Source organism: Natator depressus, chromosome 10 (genome assembly GCF_965152275.1).
Source record: "Natator depressus isolate rNatDep1 chromosome 10, rNatDep2.hap1, whole genome shotgun sequence".
In the NCBI taxonomy this organism is placed as follows: Eukaryota; Metazoa; Chordata; order Testudines; family Cheloniidae; genus Natator; species Natator depressus.
Window position 1 is genome coordinate 52,247,809 of NC_134243.1, and position 19,616 is coordinate 52,267,424.

The window sequence follows — 19,616 nt, forward strand, 5'->3', positions numbered from 1 at the left end:
CTCCTTCCTTCAGGTCTTTGCTTTGTTTAAGGATATTTGGCTGTAGCTCAAGCCTTCCCTAGAGAATGATGATGTTGCAGTCAACTTCACTTGGGTAGTCACAAAATCGGTCAGAGAAGCATGGAAATGGTGTCTAAGGGTTCCTGGGGAAAAGGGGAGGTGTATGTGTCTGTGGCCTTCCACTGACCTTGTATATGCGGTAGTGAAGTGGGCTCAGCTGCTTGCTTGTTTGTTCCATGCTTGAGCTTGCAAGATCGACAAGGGCTGCTTGATAGCAGCCTAGTTAGGGAGCTAATTTGAGCAATAATCTGTTTCAGTGCCCCTGACATAATGCCCCATAGTCTGACTGCAATAATAGTTGTTTCTCCCCAATTATATAAAATGTGAGGAAACTCCTGCTGCTATTGTTTCTCTGACACTGAATTTAGGTTCTCCAGAGGCTTTGTCCTCTGTTTTTACTGAGCAACAGGGCCACTTTGTCCATTTCTTGTGTGGATGTTCCTGAAACACTCCAGTAAAGAGATATTGCGTTTTGAGCTGTTACTTTAGGCTCTAGCCCTGCCTTAGCTGATTCTTGCTTCTCGTGAATTATAGAGGATAGGTGGTGTTAAGAGAGAATCTCTCTTATGCACGGATTCAAATCCCTGTTACAAACACTAGCACTTTCTCCTCTGGTCTGTTTTCCCTTATTTTTTAGTTTTTGAAGAAACCTCATTTTCCAACAACCAAACCCTACTGTATATTGTCCTATCACAGCCTTCAACGCCTCTCTTCTTTTTTCTCCCTTAATAAAAGGAACACAATAACTTTTTGATTTGTTTGTTTTGCAAGCAGAAAAAATGAACGCTACATGAAGTCTTTAAACCATGATTTGAGGACTTCAGTAAGCTCAGACATAGGTGAGAGGTTTATTGCAGGAGTGGGTGGGTGAGATTCTGTGGCCTGCATTGTGCAGGAGGTCAGACTAGATGATTATAATGGTCCCTTGTGACCTTAATATCTATATATCTATGTAAAAATATTTATGCATAAATAGCATGTGTATTCAATCTCTGTTTGCATGTATGTGTGTGTGTGTGTGTATATATATATATAAAATCAACAAACGAACAAAGATCCCTGATTATTGAAAGTATATGGTATTCTAAAAGCATCATGTCCTGCAAACACTCATGGACGTAATCCTTACCCTCACATGTAGTTCCATTGTTTCCAGTGCTGGTGAGAGGCATTGGTTTGACAGCCTTGAAGACTGAAGTCCTCTTTTAATGAACAAGGCAAGCTTCCCAATATGCATTGCCTTGTCAGCAGGCCTCAATCTGGATCTGGGAGGTGGGAGAAACAGGTAGTTCAGTTTCTGTGGCTTATGCAATTCTTGGTTTCTCTTCTGAGTCTGCCAGTTAGTAAAAAGAGAGTCATGACATATGAAGTTGCAACTCAAACCCACTAAACTCGCACCATAGAGGGGCCACCAAACATCCATTAGATAGGAACAACTTCTGATCCCTACTAAGCTGAGGTGGTCTCAGAATGGTGATGCAAGTGAAAAAGCTTTGTAGCCTTTCGGTGCAATGAAAGGTGACGTTATTAAATAAAGTTCTGACCTTCTAGAGTTTATGCATTCTCCCGGCACAAAGGCAAAATCTTATGCTGCTCTCTGTCTCCTCCTAACATATGCTAAAATCTCAGTTCAGCCCAATTGTACATTTGCAGTGGGATATGGTTATTTTCCCCCCTGCTGCACAGGTGGTCAGCAACCAGCAGGACCTTCAGAGCCACAGCCAAGATATTTTACACGTGAGCTAAAAGAACAACCGGAAGTGGAATCGGATGTTGTCCAATTTGTGAACAGGGCCCTTAGGCTGTACATGGCAGACAGTATGTTATACAACTACATATGAGACAACTGTGAATGTTGGATATGGGAATCATGGGTTCTTTTCCTGGCTCTGATGCAGGGCATGGTGTAGTGGTTGGAGTAGTGCTTACAACTAGGATAGCCAAGCACATAGATTTGTCACTTTGCATCTGAAAGGCAGTTTGGCTGAGATTTGCCTCTGTCATAGTCAAGGTGCATTTTGTTCCCAATTCTGGCCACTGTGGTTTGGTAAAACTTGTGTTATCTTGTAAAAGAGAGTGATTGATAGTTGTCTGCTTTCTGGGATGGGGAATATGAGGCTTTGGTCAGTAATAAAGGTTATGAAGAGCAGCAGAAATATATTTTACATATTTTAAAAGAAATGAGACTATAACTCATGGTCTTCTGGCTCCCAAACGGGGGCACCTTCCCCTAGTAGGCTAAAGGGTATTTCACTGGAAAGTGTCTTAATCTGGTGTGCGTGAGAGAAGGGGACAGTGTGAGATTTTGCATGTTGTTCAGATGTGTGACAGAGCTGCTAAACGGGGGGGTCTCACATGAGTTGTGCAGCACCTGGCACACCCTGCTGCTGCTTCAGCACCTTTCCGGGCAAGGAAGTTTCTGGTGTTGGGGTGGCTTTTCCTCTTCCAAGGGCCCTGGCTGGAAAGGGGAGGGCACAAAGAGCGGGCAGCCCTGTTCAGGAGCCCCAGACGGTGTCCCTAGGTGGGGGGCCTGGTACTAGGGTGGGGGGTGTAGTGATTGGACTTCATTCCCACCCCCCCGGCCGCCGGGCAGCTGCTGCAGCCTCCCCTCATGCCCTTCTGGCAGGGAGCTGGGGACCTAAGTCTCAGGGGAGGCAATTCCTGCTCAGGCCCTGCCGAGGAAGGCAGCTGGGAGGCACCATGCCCAGCGCTGGGTTTCCCCTCCCCTGTCCCACTCAACCCCGCTACTGCCTCAGCCCTGAACCCCTGGGGGTGGCGGGGGCTTTGCTGGGGGCCACTCCTGGCCGAGCCCTGTGGGGGCGGGACACGCGTGGTACCAAGCCCGCTCCCTGACCCACCAGCCGGGTGCCTCGGCCGTGCCTGGGCGTGTCCCCGCCGGCTGTGCAGCGGGAGCCCCCCGCCCCCCATGCCGGGGCTGGGCAGCCCGCGCCGCGCGTGGCGGTGAAGGCGGGGGGACGCGGGGCTCTCGCTAGCGCTGCCTGTGGTCACAGCCCGGCGCGCTCGCCTCCCATCCGGCTCCGACTCGCGCTCTCCCCGCTGCCGCCGACCATAGAGTCGCGCTGCAAACAGAAGATAGAGGGAGTGCAGGAGCTCGCCATCTCCAAGCCATCTACAGCGGGAAAAACATGGAGTCCGCTCCGGCAGCCCCCGATCCAGCCGCCACCGAGCCGGGCAGCAGCGTCTCCGAGCCGGCCGCCGGCGCCACGGACACCCCAGTCAACCTGGAGCCTGCCCGGAAAAGCGAAGCGCCGGCTCCAGTCCGCAGGCAGAGCTACTCCAGCGGCGGCGGCAGCAGAGGTAGGGAGACTTGGGGAAGGGGGGAGCGCTGGGATAGGGAGGGTGGGAATAGAGAGAGCGGGGTAGGAGAGAAGGGCGAGATGCAGCAATTAAGCCACCGGGGGATTTATTGGGAGCCGGGTACAAAATAGCAACTCCCCACTCCATGCAACCTGGCAAACTTTTACAGCTCCTTTTAATTGCTGCAGGAGGAGGGACAGACTCGAGGAAAAATATTGAAAGAGAGAGGGAGCTGCTCGGTGCTTTCCCATTTCCCAGTTTCTCGCCTGCAAAACTCAGATGGGAACTATGCCCCTGGAATTACATTCTTAAAACACAAATCAGCCCCCAGCAGGATCATTAGAATTCAAGGAAAGAAACTTTTAAAGCTGCAGTGTCCTTCTCCCCCACCCTTTCCTTGTCTCTCTGCTTTTGACAGTTTCTTCTCTGACGTGCTGAGGTTTGTTGTTGGGAATGGGGGAGTTTTATGTGATCTCGCTTTTTAATTGGGAGGTTGCTGATCTGCGATTGACTGCTCCACTCTTTTGCATGCTGTGTTTTTTAATTTGTTTCTTCGGTGTGTTTAAAAAAAAAAAACCCGTCCCAAAAGTTGCTGATCTCCTGGCGTTTCTTGAAGGTGCACAACTTTGCAGAGAAGGATCTTCCTGATCTCGTGGATTTTCCTCCACCCCCCTCCCCGTCACAAAATATTGCAGACAAATTTTTAAAAAAGCCTTTAATTGCTGGTTTAATGATGATCTAAGCATTCTCATGATACAAACCGCATGTTTAATAGTATGGGTCAGCGAGAAACGTGTGCTGGCCAGTTTAAGTTCGGCGTTGTTTATAGCATTACCTGCCCACTTTTACTGAAAGTAACTGTCTTTCAGCAGCATTGTATGCTAGCTGTTTGCTGCTGTAGAGGGAGGGAGAGACCCGCTGCCCCTCTTTTTCCACTGCACAGGAGCGGTTAAGGTCGATGGGTTTTAAATATATGTAGGGTTGTGAAAAAACAAAAAGCGAGAGGGACAAAGATGCCGCTTTAATTCCCGCTGTCAATAATTTATAAATCGCTGCTATCATCGAGGGGGAACTGAGTCGGTAGGATCATTGGGTGATGGGTGGAAACTAACTAAATAAAAATACATATACTGATCAGTTAAAGAAATGACAGCCAGGCTGGCTCACACAGTCCTCGCATGGCTCCGGGGTCCTGTGCCAGCTGCCGGCTGATTGCAGGGAGTCGGGGAACATTTACTGGTGGTGCGGGGAAAAACCTGCTTCCTCCCGGAGTGTGTGATTTTTGTTGTTGTTGTTTGGAATATGGCTGATCATGTGTTGGCTTGTGTTTTACAGTATTTTTCCCATTTTGGCCACGCCCCCCTTTCCAGGCAGCTTCCCACTCAGGGAATCCGAGTACAGTAAAAGCCAGCAAGATGACACACGCTGAAACATTTAATTAGAGGCAATTTCCGAATAATGACCGCGCAGTTATGCAAATGCAGGAGAGAGGGGGAGGCGAGGAAGAGCTGGCTCTGGAGAAGACGGGAGGATGGGGAAGGTTTTTGTGTGCAGAAAGCTTTTGGCTGCAAAGAATATATTTAGAGCTTGAGACAGTGGATTTGGAATGCAAGCCGATTATGTAACAAGGTTAATCAGAACCACGAGAGAAAATTTCCTTAATAATGCTAAGGAGTTTTCTGAATGTTTTCAAAGCGGCCGTAGTTTGTGGTTGTTAGTCTATATGTTTCAATCTGCTTTAATTGTCATTGCTGGCACATGGGGATTTTTAGAGGGGTGGGAAGAGGGGGATGGCAACCTTCAGACTAGTTTTGCGACGTTGTAACTTTTAGACCTTATAAATTATGTAATGGACTACTAGTAAGGTATTTATGTATAAAAAGAGGAGAAGGCAATATTTCTGAGGATGGGGGTGATCTGCTCGTGATCCTGAATCGTTTAGGCTTTGCTACCGCTAACCTGCTGACCCATATGTCCCTCCTCCCCCTTGTGTAGCATTAAATGGGGGGGGGGGGGTTAAACACACACACACACACACTGCACGCAAGCACTAGGTTATGTAACAATCTGAATGAAAAAACGAAGGTCAGTGATGGAGGCATCCATGCAGCAATGCAAAAGCAAAAGCTCCTGGAAATTCTGTCTTGAATATCTGAGAGAGTGTATGCTTTTTATGGACAATAATTGTTTGTGCCTTGTAGGGGTGGGGGTAGGGATAGGAATGATTTAAAGTAGGAAAATGTCTTGGGTTTAGGGATGATGTAATGGGATTGGTAGGAAATACAAATCTGCTCCTAGATTGCAAACAGTAAGAAAATTAGAGCCGGCATTCAGGATTAATGTTGCATAGATTACAGTGTTGAAAATAAATTGACCTATACACTAAGTGATTATGCCTTTCTAATATTTAAAAGGTGAAGGTCTGTAACTTTGCAAGAAAATACCAGAGAATTGTAATTAACATTTTTAGCCTGTTTGAAAGCAGGACCTAGATGGAGATATTGGGTGAAATTGAGCCCCCCCAATTTGTGATTTATTTATTTATTGAAAGATTCCTGAGGTTGATTTTATGCTTTTTTCATATAAAGGGAATATATAGTATATGGAAATTTTCTTGACATTGGGGTGACCTCGCAATGCATGAATACCACATGTATGAGTACAGGTGAAAAGAATAGCCCTGTAACACAGGTAAATGCCAAATAATGTGTTCATGTACATGTTCAGCACATCAACTAATCTCTTAGGTTGTTATCCTGCAATGTGCTCCATGCAGGCACATCCAGACACACATGCAGGTCAGTTTGCAGAATTGGTACCCAGAAAAGCATTCCTTGATTTTTAAATCAATAAAGTTAAAACACTGGAAATATTTCTTCTGTATCATCTATTTTAGTAGCTGCTACCATTGCAAACCTGTACCCAGGGCTGTGCAGCTAAACTAGCTGTTCTTAGCAGGGAATTTGAGGAAAATAAAGAATTGAAGAAAAGTGTAGTGGATGACTCTTGGGGGGAAAAAAAAGATGATGAGAGGTTAGATGCTTAACTGCAGCTTTAATTACTGTAACATCTGAAATACTGTATCTGATACCACTTATATATCTGGTGTGTCAGATCCCTAAATAGCTTTATTTTATTTTTAATTTTGCTAATGGGTGGGTATTTTTACTTTTGTTCTAACAGGTTGGTCTTTATTATAACAATTAATTCTTGTGCTTTTGGATATATAATACTGCTTGTTTTGCAAATGCTTTTAATAAGTGTGTGTGTGAGTGAGAGAGAGATCACCTGTGGACTGGTGGTATTGAGTAATGGTATAGAGTAGTGTGGAAGAATAATGACACACTAGGTTGAAAAAAGTGGCCAACAGTCAGATAAAAAGCCTGATATTTCCAAATAAAGATGTTGTCACCTACTCTAGTTGTTTATTTTAACGTAAGGGCAGTAGATTTACAGTTTTCCATTAGGTTAAACCCTAATCCATACATGTTTAATTACTGTACAGATGTTCTCAGATGTCTTCATAGCATGCATTGACTTCATTGACTACTTTGCACACCCTAGTCACAATTGCATATACCACTTCCACTTTCATCTGCAGTCATAGAATATTCCTAAGGCACCTACGGCCGTTGCTTACATGGTTAAGTAATATTGGGAGAGTATATATAATATATATGAATTATTGAACATCTGGAAACAAGGAGAAGCCAGAATCATGTGACCAGCCAGCTGTTTGTGGATCAGCAGGAAGTGCTCCACACACCACAGCGTATGACTCTCAGTGTTATTACCTCCTCCTAAAAATGAACATATTTGAAAAAAAAAAAAACAAATGTTGGACTGGGCTCTCTGTTATCCCATCAAAGCTTAAATGTTGCATTTTCATTTTTTTAAATCTGAAACATCAGTTGTCCAAATCTCAGGAGCCAAGTTCTTGTTCTCTAGGCTTTTTTCTCACCTTCTGTCATCAATAGCATGTCAGTCAGCTGCAGTAGTTTTTGCTGAGGGGTTTGTGTTATACTGTCCTGCAGTTTCTCCCCTGTCTATCAGAGCGAGGACTAGAAAGCAAAATGTTGTTTTTTCTTTTCCGGGCCATTACTCTGTTTTTTTGCATTGTCAGTAAATGGGAAAAAGAAGTTCTCCCTCAGTTGAGAGAAGAGACAGAAATTGTTTAGTAAAATTTCCTATTCATGTTCCCCAATGCATTTTTCAGGTATCTTGTTAGGAAAGTTGAACATTTTAAAGGCAGCATTCATCTTGTTGGAGGACATTATATTAAATGTTTTGTGGGGGTGATCAGAAAGCTACATGCACATAGGAGACGGTTTCCTGAAGTCTTTCTGATGAATTGAGTGTCTGCTTGCATTTCCCAATCCCTTGCTGGGACTTGGGTCTTTGTTGTCACCAGTTGAAACTAATTATTTCCTGATTTTTATTTTATTTAATTTTTTGCCCTGTGCTGTGAGTAATTTGATTATAACATCAATGAATAGTGGCATCAGCCCTTTATTCCACATCTCCATCTGCAGTTGCACACTTAGCAAATATTTCAGATGTTCTAAACAGAGTATTTGTGATCTAACAAAATTTGTCAGTTTAGTGCGTGATCTTTGCGTTTTCAAGTTTTGAGTATTTTCTTTAAATTTCCAGAACACTTTTATCACACTGAGTGCTGTTCTGGAAGCACTGCTTCTGAATTAGGACTATAGATTTGCCTGTTGGGTAAATGAGATGTACTATGAAGCATCTGAAAGAAAACCCCAATCATTTAGTTTTAAACCTTTTGTAGAATAAGAGCAATAATACCACTTTTGCATTGTTTTCTCAGGAATAGTCCTGTTCCCTTGTTGCAATAAAACCATAACTTAGTCTTTTTATTTTATTGACTTGAAAAGTATCTCTGTAGCTCTGTAAACCAGTGAAGAACACATTTGGAAATGGCGATTAATTGGCAATATGACTATTATAGCTCAGGTTATAGAACTGTATTTGAGTGGCAGGACAGTTTTGGCTGTTGAAAGTTGTCTGATTTTTCTACTGTTTGTTTCCTACTGTAAGGAAATTTGGCCTTGGAGAAATGTGGAGTAACTCCCTTGAGGTTAATGGATTTAGTCCAGATTTACCCGACTGCAATGAAGAGAAGAATCTAGCCCTAAGGTTTTATAATGTCTAAAATTAACCTTAAAATGATTTCATCATCAATATTTAAGATTGAGTATTTTGAGTTATTTAAGTTTGTAAGATAATGGGTCCAAAAAACTGGGAAGTAAAAGTACTCTGTGGAAAAATATTAAAATTCATTAAAATATGTTCATTAAAATGTTGATAAACGATAGATTTAATATGTTTGAGAAAGAAAGACAGACTGGTACCACCAAGTTCAGCACACATAATTAATTTAAAAGTTTCAGTTAGCTTTAATATTGTTTGCTAATTTTGTTGGGTAACTGCCCTATGCATAACCTATATAATAGAATAAATGTCTTTCAGTTTAAAATAATTATAAAATAATTGTTCTAAGTACTAGTTTTTTTTAAAAAAAATACATTTTTCTTTGTTAGGCTTGGTGCTGACTGTATTAAGGACTGGGTTTAAAAGACCATACGTATATTGCATTTTGAACACAATTGAAATGGAAAAAAGGAAGGGAAACACTGTTTCTTTTTGAAATAAAATTCCTAAAATCACTTTGTATTTTTTAAGTTCATTAGGTATATTTTAAGTGATTATTTTGGCAAGTTCAGACCCAGGTGCTGTGTATTTCACCAAAAAAGGGGTGGAAATTTAGATAATTCAAAATGTTGCTTGGTTAGAAAACATTGTAATCTTAGCTGCCTGTTTGGGGTGTGAACTTTCTGCTGCTGCTTCACTTTTTTTTTTTTTTTTTTAAGTAACATAGACTGAAGTAAATTTTGGATATGTTGAAAATACTTTAATATGGTACATTTTAATGTGGTGCAGTCGTGTTTTAGAGGTTGTTTCAAATTTCTCAAATGATGGGGCTTTCACCATTTACCTTGGGGAAACTCTTCAACACTGTCATGTTTTCCTGATACTGTTTTAAAATATCTTTCATCCCATTTGTCCTCATCTTTTTCATTTGAATCTCAATTTTTCTCACTGCCTGCTATTCCATTCCTCCTCCTTAGTCATCATTTATGTCTTTTAAAAATATTTAGTCAGGCATCAGTCCATCTAACCCACTCCCCTCCCCAGCTCCTTCTAATTGGACAATAAATAAGTGAGATTTCCTTTTGTCACCTATAAGAAATTCAAGCTCAGCAGAGAAACCACACCTGTCAACCTGACAGCTGCCAAGTTGTGTGTAGCTCCATTTGTGACATTTCTCATGAATGACAGAAGTCCCTGATTGACTGGGGCAGGGTGTGTGGGGTGGGGAGAAGTAGTGGCATTAGTGCATGGACCTGGCAGTGGGGGTGTATGATAGTTGGGGGGCTAGGGATGCTGGGGTGTCTGAAAGGTGGTAAGGTTGCTGATGTGTCTGGGATGGGCGGGTGCAGGTGACCGCTTGTGGGTGCGGGACACTGGGTCCCAAGCTATGTGGGTAGTTGCAGGTGTCTGTCTATCTGAAGAGGGTATCTGGGTGGAAGAATCTGTGGCCAGTATTCTGTCTCTTCCTTTGCCTTCTGTCCTTGCCAGCTGCTGCCACTGCCACCTTTTTGCTGATGACTCCTCCTCCTCCTCTTCCTCTCTTTGGATCTAGGGGAACTGCTGCTGCTGATGGCAGTGAGGAGCAATTGCAGGCCATCCCTTCAATCCAGTGGATATATGAGGATCCAGCTGGGTTGCGAGGAAGCATGACAGGACTGCCAGATATGGCTGAATTCTGTTCTAGAAACCTAGCTTGCAGTGCTGTTAGAGTTTCAAATTCATAAAGACTGCTCCGTGATGCAGGTGTCTCTACTCATAATGGTGGTATATTGCAATAGCTGATGCAGTGTCATGGCAGAATTACTTGATCCAGGGACAAGAAAGAGTCATTAGAAGAGGGATTTGTAAATGATGTTGGAATGTAACAGTCTCCCTAACCAAGCTCTGTGAAACCTTAATTTTCCCCAAAACTACATAAATTCAAAGCTTAGCCCTATATCTTCAGAAAGTTAATGCATTTTTCAACTTAGCGTGGAACCAGTTTTGAGTGAAAATTCAGTTTCACAAAGTTCTGATGGGTGAAACTTGCAAATTCTCACCAAATTTCACATTTTTATTTTTTGGGTTTGTTTTAATACTGGTTGTCCTCTCTCCCTAACTGAAAGTGAAGAGGAGGTTGGCATGAACTTTTGTGAGATCTGAACTGCCACACTGAGCACTGCTCTCTCTGTCTACGAACTTCAGTTGAGCACTTCAGCATACCTGTTATTGGTCTGTGCTGATAAACTCATAACAGTAGGTAGTGGTGCATGTCAATAGGAGTTACATATGTAAAGTACGTCGTCTTTATGAAGTTGCTATTTGTATGTGCTTGTGTTACCACAGTTAAAATCTCATAATTATTCCTGTCCTAATAGCATCTTTCCTTTGGAAGGATCCTCAGGTACTTTTAAACACTGTACTGCTATCAGAAACAACTTAAACTGTTGTTGAAATCCAGTCACTTCTTGTGTGGAATTTGACAGCTGTGTAATAGCACAGATAGGACAGGACAGGACAGCAAGTGAAGAATACCATCACACTGAGAGAGTTTAGATAGATAGATAGAATGTAGTTACCCAGTCAGAACGCTGGGATGGACTGTTGTATTCCTGTGGAAGAAGTCTTAGCAATCTTCCATGACTGTATTTGCTATTACATCTCACCAGAAAGACACAACTTCCAGCAGCACAGTACACTCTAACATCAGTAATCAGTGCTGTCACAGATGGAAGAGTGCTGTCTACTAAATCATGACTACTAGTTATATAAGCTTCGTTGGATATGTCTGCATTCATTCACTGAGCAACCCCAAGCCTCACTGGGTTTTGAGATCTGACAAAACTGAAGCTGGAGGTGGTATGTCTGCAGGTCCTGCTTTCATTGCTTTATTAAACAGATTTCTATAAAAAGTTACTTTCTTTAATAATGTGTTACAAAGCATGATACCAAATGCCCTGGTATTACCAGAGGCTTTAAGAAGCTTGTCATGAAGCATGTGTTGTTGATAAAGCAATGTGATTTTTTCTTTTTGGGGTATGGGGAAAGTGTATGGCTGTTACCCAACCTACTTAATTTCCACTTCTCACATAAGCTCCCTCCCCCCGCCCCCAAATAATCACATGGACAGAAGCTTCAGCGTTTAAGGGACAACAGTTAAAATTCACGCTCAACCAAATGTACATAAATGATCCAGTAATGGTGCCCTACTGCAGAGTCTTTCATTTGTAATTTAATCTAACAATTTCCATTCACTTCTAAAGCAGCACACTATGAAACTGGCAACTTCTGATGAATTGCTCTGCTGTTACAAACAGTGTTTGAGCTGGTATTACAGCAGCATGAATAGATGGTGTGATGGAGAACAAAGTTAGTGGCTGAACTGGAGCTGAGAGAAATTGCTAGCAGAAGGTGAGAAAGCAGAGTTGGATTATGATAACCTCCCTTGTAGAATCAAATTAAATCTTGTTAAAGGTTTTATTGATATTAGTTGTACTATGCGTTTACCACACATAGGTACATGAGATGTGGTGATCCAGGAATGAAAAACTACAGTGCTGCTGTTTTCAAAATGTTTTATTTTGTACAAGTTGTGGGATATTTTATATTAATTGACTGTATGTTTATGCACTTTAATTCCATGCCCACTCAAACGTGTTGGAGGCATCTAATATATAATATATCTAATAATGGAAATACAGTTAAAATGTAAGAACATAAACGGGTTTGAGCAGTAAGCACCGATTTTCTCTAATTTGCATTTCCCAGGGAAGGTCAGAATTTGCAGTATACAGCAGTATTCTCACAGGAAGAGAGTTTCTGTGTAAAGAATAATGTATGAACATCTGATCGTGTGGAGCTAGCTTTTGAAGGTAGTACATGCGCACTGTCTGATCTGTTGCCCCTAGCTCCATAGCTTCCCAGAGTAGATGTCATTACACACAGTGGGAATCACTAGTAGATGCATGCTTTTAGATATTTTAGATCTCACTATGCATTAAATGCTTAATGAAATAGATTACAACTTACCAGTTGCCATAAAAAAAATTTACCTGGAAAAAGAGTGCGTGTGTGTGTGTGTGTGTGTGTGTGTGTGTGTGTGTGTGTGTGTGAAGCCAATGGGAAAAAATAAACCCTGATATACAGTGGCGTATATGGGATATGCTTGAGTACAACTTTATCTGAACCATCACCTACCTATCCAATGGAAATTAAGATTTGGCAGCATTTAGAGGGCAGTTTTTCTGTGTACCTGTGAAGTAACGTATAAACAGGTTGCTGAAACACACATACAATTGTGGACATGGTGGGGAAAATTAAATTATGTATTAATGGAGTTTTACTTGACTGCTTTGACACTGGTACGAGGTCTGTGATATACAGTCAAGAATAAAATCAAGGCCACGGCTTGTGAAACACAGGTTGCAGGATTCCACCCTCCCTCCTGCCCCCGTCATATGAGTGTGAGAGTATTTTAAATTGAGATTTTTCCTTCGTGATCACCTATAAATGGAAAACAGTGGCTATTCATATGGAACTTGCAGACTGATAGACTTTGTTTGGCAAAATAGTCCATGTCAGTTGTGCACCTGTGATTGCCAAGTACTACTGTAAGTAAGGACAGAGAGAGATGATTTTAACTATGCCTTTGAAAGAAAGACTCGACATTTGCTAAGACAAGCTAATACACAACTTTTGTTAATACTTTTCTGGAAGTCATAAATCTGTCAGCACAAAACATACTCTAAATCCTGTGTATATTAAAAAATAAAATGAAACCAATCCCAAAGAAAATGGGGTGTACCAGGAAGTCTTCTCTCCACGCATAATATTTTAGATGCACAATTTTTAGATAAGAGTTTCGTTAGTCAGTTGCAGTGTGATTATGGAAGTTGCAGATAGTTGCCCTTGAAAGTAATGTACGACCAAAAAGTTATCTTTTTAAAATTTCTAATCTGGTAATGAATGGACTCTAGATTTTTAACATCTGATGTTAAACCACAGTGTGCTGAGACAATAAATAATACGAGACAATAATTTATGTTGGATCTAGCTAAAAACAAATGTAGCAACTATTTCCGTGGCTGTTCCCTGTAGCTGATATACAGAAAAATTGTAAATGAAAAAAACGCACAGTAATTTCAGACTCTGTTAAATACTCTCTCTCTCTCTTTTTCCAAGTAATTGGCTGACCATTAGGAAAGTACAAAACAAACAGCAGAAGAGATGTTATTTTAATACTTCTAGGAGCCTGTTTATAAGCAATGGATAATTTTAAAAAATATTTGAAAATGTTCTATTAAAGGTCCTCTTGATTTTTATTACTGTGTCTGTGGTGGCATTTTATTTCATATTTGAAATCGCAGTGTACTTCCTTAACTGTATTAACCTTACTTCCATGGAAAATCAGTGTGCAGTTTCTGGTTAGTAATTGGTCATGCAGTACCAACATGAAAACAAATTTTGGATTCTAGATTGGGAGTGTTTTACATTCCTAACTAGGGTTTCAATACTGCAGATCCTTAAGCACATGCTTAACTTCATGCACTGTGAGTTGCCCCACTGAAGTCAGTGGCACCACTCACAATGTGTAAAGTTAAGCATGTCCATTGATGTTTGCAGGATAGAGGCTGAGGTCTACTACTAGTTAAGAATCACACTGTGAAGTAATTTTGGGAAAATATCAAGCTTTTTAGTAACATGAACAAGTGTTTGGATAACAGGTGGATTGTATTTTATTTCACGGATTTGTAACTACTTTGAAGGACCTACTGTTATCATGCCATAATACTGCCTCCCTGATAGCACTGTGCCTCTGGTGCTGGAGATGGAAGACGTCCCCTCCTTTAGGAGTATTGTGTTATGGTACAGGATGTAGAACCTGAATTGTGTTTGTGTAACACTATTTATGCTACAGTATTTGAGTATTGGCCAGTTTTTTGTTTCAGGGAAGTCCTGTCCCCTTTGCTGCAAGAAGGTAGAAGAAAGGCTGTTTCTGTTTTCTGACTGGAGGGACAGGCTGCAGAGAGAACAGAGGGATTCTGCACCCACTCGGATTGTGTGCGCCGTGGAGCAGAGTTCCCTAATGGTGCTGTGAGCTCAAACACACAAGGAGGGTTTGCAGGCAGGTTGGGGGCATGGCCAGTGAATCTGTCCATTTCATGGCTCCATTAGCTTGAAACGCTGTGTAGGAGGCAGCAAAGGGAAGCAGGCTCCATACAAAATTGCCCCATGAATGACTTGACTGCTGAGACAAACCTGTCAGCTGGGTTCTGGTCCTCCAGAATTTCCCGCATGGAGCGAAGCTTGCTTGTGCAGTGTTTGCTCCATACATCAGGTTTTGGCCTGGAGGGCTTAATTCTGCCCTGGCATGTGCACCCACAGTTCTCAATGAGGATAGAACCTGACAAAACGCTTCTGCTTTATCTCTTTCGTTTTTTTGGGTGGGTGGGTTATTTCTAAAGATCTATTTTTTCCAAACTCATGTGTATGATTACATACTCTGCATCTTTTAAAAAATGTTTGTCTCTAGTTTTTGAGCTATTTGCAGTTGTTCATGCTTTTGACCATATAACTTCCCACTAAAAGGACCATATCCGACTGAGCAGTGTCTCAAGGATATCCTAGATAAGGTGAATAACAGTGTTATAACACTGTTAATCTGTAGGAACGAGGCATGATCCCATTGTCAAAATATCCAACCAAATGCAGGCAGAACCCTTACACAGCAAAGCCTTCCTCCATTGGATCGGTGCGGCGATAGGCTGCTCCACTCCCAAAAAGAACACTTAGTTTCAGTTTCCATTCCTCTAGCTTCTCTGTCAAACCACATTTGTCTGCAGCCCAACTGGTTGGGGAGGGGAAGCTCATTGCAATAGTGTGAAGGAGATGTAAAGATACCAGGCAGACCCAGATGAACAGCTCAGCATATGGGCTGTCAGAATTTGCTTACTTTAATTGAAACTGATGCATTTTGCCGCTCTGACAGGCTTCTCTGTCTTTGCCTATGTCTACACTAGCAGCGCTGCGGTTACACCGCTTTGTGCTGACACTCACTACAGCCGTGGAAGGCTTTTTTTCCATTGCTATAGTAAATCCACCTCTTCAAGAGGTAGTAGCTAGGTTGGTGGAAGAACTCTACCTATATTGGCAGTATATGGCTGTCTATGCTGGGGCTTAGATTGTCTTAATTGCATCTCTCAGCTGTAGCCTTAAGTGTGTCAGAGGCGGGCAGGTTGGCTTACATCTCCCAACTCATCTCTTATCCTTCTCTGCCAAGCTTGAAACTGCAAGAGTGGTTTGCCTTGGATGTTTCGGTTGCTGCCACTCCCCCTGACTATCGTGCCACCTCCCTCTTTTCTCAGCAGAGGCTGCAGAACTAGAATGTCTTCAGGGACTTAGATAAAGGGTGGTCAGTTGCTGGGTAGGGGCATGTGCAAGCCTTCCTGGCACCTCTGAAAGATGCTTAGAAAATATTTGCGGAGCTGCTTGTCTCCACCTGTGGCAGTCCTGGCAGACCTTTGAGACAGGGCACTCTGGAGGCGTTTGAAAGGCTGAGAGAGGATTAGAACAGCCAGCAGTAGGAAAACTTGGGTTATGGGCAAGGGAACCATGAGAGAGCAATGGAGTGATTGTGGGAAACCATGGGATGGTATTGGAGAAGCCAGGACACCCAAGAGAGGGTATTGAAAAGGCCCAAAGGAAGCTAAGAGTATAGAGCAGTGTGTGACAGATTGTCACCCCTGGAGTGCAGTCTGGGAGCTGTGGGAACCACTGCGCCCACCTTGAGACACACAACTAGGTTTGGGGACACAACCAGCCTCACCCAGGCCATGTTCTCATCCAACACTACAGCAGGTGCTGTCACTCACCCAAACTGGGCTACCTGAGTGCAACCAGCAGACAGCAGCCAATTTCCCAGCTCCCTGGGCATGCACCCCCCACCTCTGGAGTATAAACCCAGAATTGTACCATCTTGCACTGCACAGGTATTTGTAAAATGTAAGCTTGTAGAGTTTGCCCCTCCCTCAATGTGGAGAGGAAATGCAACAGTCCCTGCCCCTTGAGCTAAGATTCCCAAGCACTTCACTACAAATTTATTGGTTAAGATGAAGCATAAAACAAGTTTATGAACTACAAAAGACAGATTTTAAGTAATAGTAAACAAATCAAAGCAGATTACCTAGTAAATAAACAAAAACACAAACTAAGCTTAACATACTAGAAGGATAGGATTTGAATTAACAACCTCTCACCCTGACTGGTGGTTAGGGCTGTCAAGCGATTAAAAAAATTAATCATGATTAATTGTGTGATTTTAAAAAATTGTATTGTGTGATTAATCATATTGTTAATAATAGAATACTATTTATTTAAATATTTTTGGATGTTTCTACATTTTAAAATATATTGATTTCAATCAGTGTACAGTGCTCACTTTATATATATTTTTGATTACAAATAATTGCACTATAAAAAAATAGAAATAGTATTTTTCAATTCACCTAATACAAGGACTGTAGTGCAATCTCTTTATCATGAAAGTTGAACTTACAATTATAGAATTATGCATAATTATGTAAAAAAACCCAAAAAACAAAAACCCTGAATTCAAAAATAAAACAATGTAAAATTTTAGAGCCTGTAAGTCCACTCAGTCTTACTTCTTGTTCAGCCAATCGCTCAGACAAAGAAGTTTGGTTACAATTTGCAGGAGATAATGCTGCCCGCTTCTTGTTTATGTTGTCACCTGGAAGTGAGAACAGGTGTTCTCATGGCACTGTTGTAGTCAGCATCACAAGATATTTACGTGTCAGATGTGCTAAAGATTCATATGTCCCTTCATTCTTCAGCCACCATTCCAGAGGACATGCGTCCATGCTGATGACTGGTTCTGCCCGAAAACAATCCAAAGCGGTGTGGACTAACGCATGTTCATTTTCATTATCTCAGTCAGATGCCACCAGCAGAAGGTTGATGTTCTTTTTTGGTGGTTCAGGTTCTGTAGTTTCTGCACTAGAGTGTTGCTTTTTTAAGATTTCTGAAAGCTTGCTCCACACCTCGTCCCTCTCAGATTTTGGAGGGCACTTCAGACCTTGGGTCGAGTGCTGTAGTTATCATTAGTAATCTCACATTGGTACCTTCTTCGCGTTTTGTCAGATCTGAAGTGAAAGTGTTCTTAAAATGAACAACATGTGCTGAGTCATCATCCGAGACTGCTACAACATGAAATATATGGCAGAATGCGGGTAAAACAGAGCCGGAGACATACAATTCTCCCCCAAGGAGTTCAGTCACAAATTTAATTAACGCATTATTTTTTTAACGAGCGTCATCCACATGGAAGCATGTCTTCTGGAATGGTGGCCGAAGCATGAAGGAGCATATGAATGTATACCATATCTGGCATGTAAATACCTTGCAATGCCAGCTACAAAAGTGCCATGCGAATGCCTATTTTCACTTTCTGGTGACATTGTAAATAAGAAGTGAGCAGCATTATCTCCCATAAATGTAAACAAACTTTTTTGTCTTAGCAATTGGCTGAATGAGAAGTAGGACTGAGTGGACTTGTAGGCTCTAAAGTTTTACATAGTTTTGTTTTTGAGTGCAGTTATGTAACAATAAAAAAATCTACATTTTTAAGTTGCACTTTCATGATAAAGAGATTGCACTAGAGTACTTGTATGAGGTGAATTGAAAAATAGTATTTCTTATCATTTTTACAGTGCAAATATTTGTAATAAAAAATTATACACTTTGATTTCAGTTACAACACAGAATACAATATATATGAAAATGTAGAAAAACATCCAAACTATTTAATAAATTTCAATTGGTATTCTATTGTTTAACAGTGTGGTTAATCACGATTAACTCAAAAATTAATTACAATAAAAATTAATGTGAGTTAGCTGTGATTAATCGATAGCCCTACTAATGATACAAGCAGGCTTGCAGATTCTCAAGGCACAAGCTGCACTTGGTTTGCAGGATCCCCACCCCTCTTCCAAGTCCTTCTCTCTTGGAGCTTCTCCTAGGTACTCAGTTGTGGGGGAGTGAAGAACAACCAGTGATGTCACTCCCTGCCTTATATAGCATTAGCACACGGCGGGAATCCTTTGTTCCAAACTCAGTTCCCAGACCAGCTTGTGGAAAAACACAGACCCTCAAAATGGAGTCCAGAGTCAGGTGAGCTGGTCATGTGCCCTTGGAGAGTCATAGCAGCCTTTGCTTACGGACTGGCCAAACTGCCCACAGGAATGATCACCAAGAAGGGGATAAGCTTTTCCTAAGGCCTGTTGTTTTTCCTAATGGCCCATTACCCTAATGGGACCTTCACAACCAACTATTTAGACTGGAAAAACAATGAGGAGTCCATGGCACCTTAAAGACTAACTGATTTATTTGGGCAGAAGCTTTCATCGGTAAAAAAAACCCACTTCTTCAGATGCATGGAGTGAATATTACAGATGCAGGCATAAATATACTGACACATGAAGAGAAGGGAGTTACTTTACAAGTGGAGAACCAGTGTTGACAGGGCCAATTCAATCAGGGTGGATGTGGTCCACTCCCAATAATAGATGAGGAGCTGTCAATACCAAGAGAAGGAAAATTGCTTTTGTAGTGAGCCAGCCACTCCCAGTCCCTATTCAAACCCAAATCAATGGTGTTAAATTTGCAAATGAATTGTAGCTCTGCCGTTTCTATTTGAAGTCTGTTTTTGAAGTTTTTTTGTTGAAGTATGGCTACTTTTTAAATCTGTTATAGACTGTCCAGGGAGATTGAAGTGTTCTCCGACTGGTTTTTTATGTTACCATTCCTGATATCTGAGACAGGCCAGAGCTTGCTTATAGACGCCCCCCAACCTGAAGCAAATACCAGCAACTAGACACCACACCACAGAAACACTAACCCAGGAACAAATCCCTGTAACAAACCCCGTTGCCTACTCTGTCCCCATATCTACTCTAGCGACACCATCAGAGGACCCAACCTCATGAGCCACACCATCAGACTCATTCACCTGCACATCTACTAATGTCATATGTGCCAGCAATGTCCCTCTGCCATGTACATTG

At 41.8% G+C, this 19,616-nt stretch overlaps 1 protein-coding gene across 3 annotated transcripts in view; it reads left to right on the top strand.

Annotated features, from left to right (window-relative positions):
- The first annotated feature begins 3,088 nt into the window (after nucleotides 1-3,088).
- The window catches only part of RORA (RAR related orphan receptor A), a 535,368-nt gene continuing 518,840 nt past the window's right edge, over nucleotides 3,089-19,616 (top strand). For 2 of the 3 annotated variants that reach the window (XM_074966161.1, XM_074966158.1), the window contains exon 1: nucleotides 3,111-3,378. In XM_074966161.1, the coding sequence (XP_074822262.1) occupies nucleotides 3,207-3,378 (172 nt within the window). In that variant the 5' untranslated portion in view covers nucleotides 3,111-3,206. Of the gene's footprint in view, nucleotides 3,379-19,616 lie in introns of all 3 variants that reach the window. The other variant, XM_074966162.1, reaches the window with a different exon arrangement.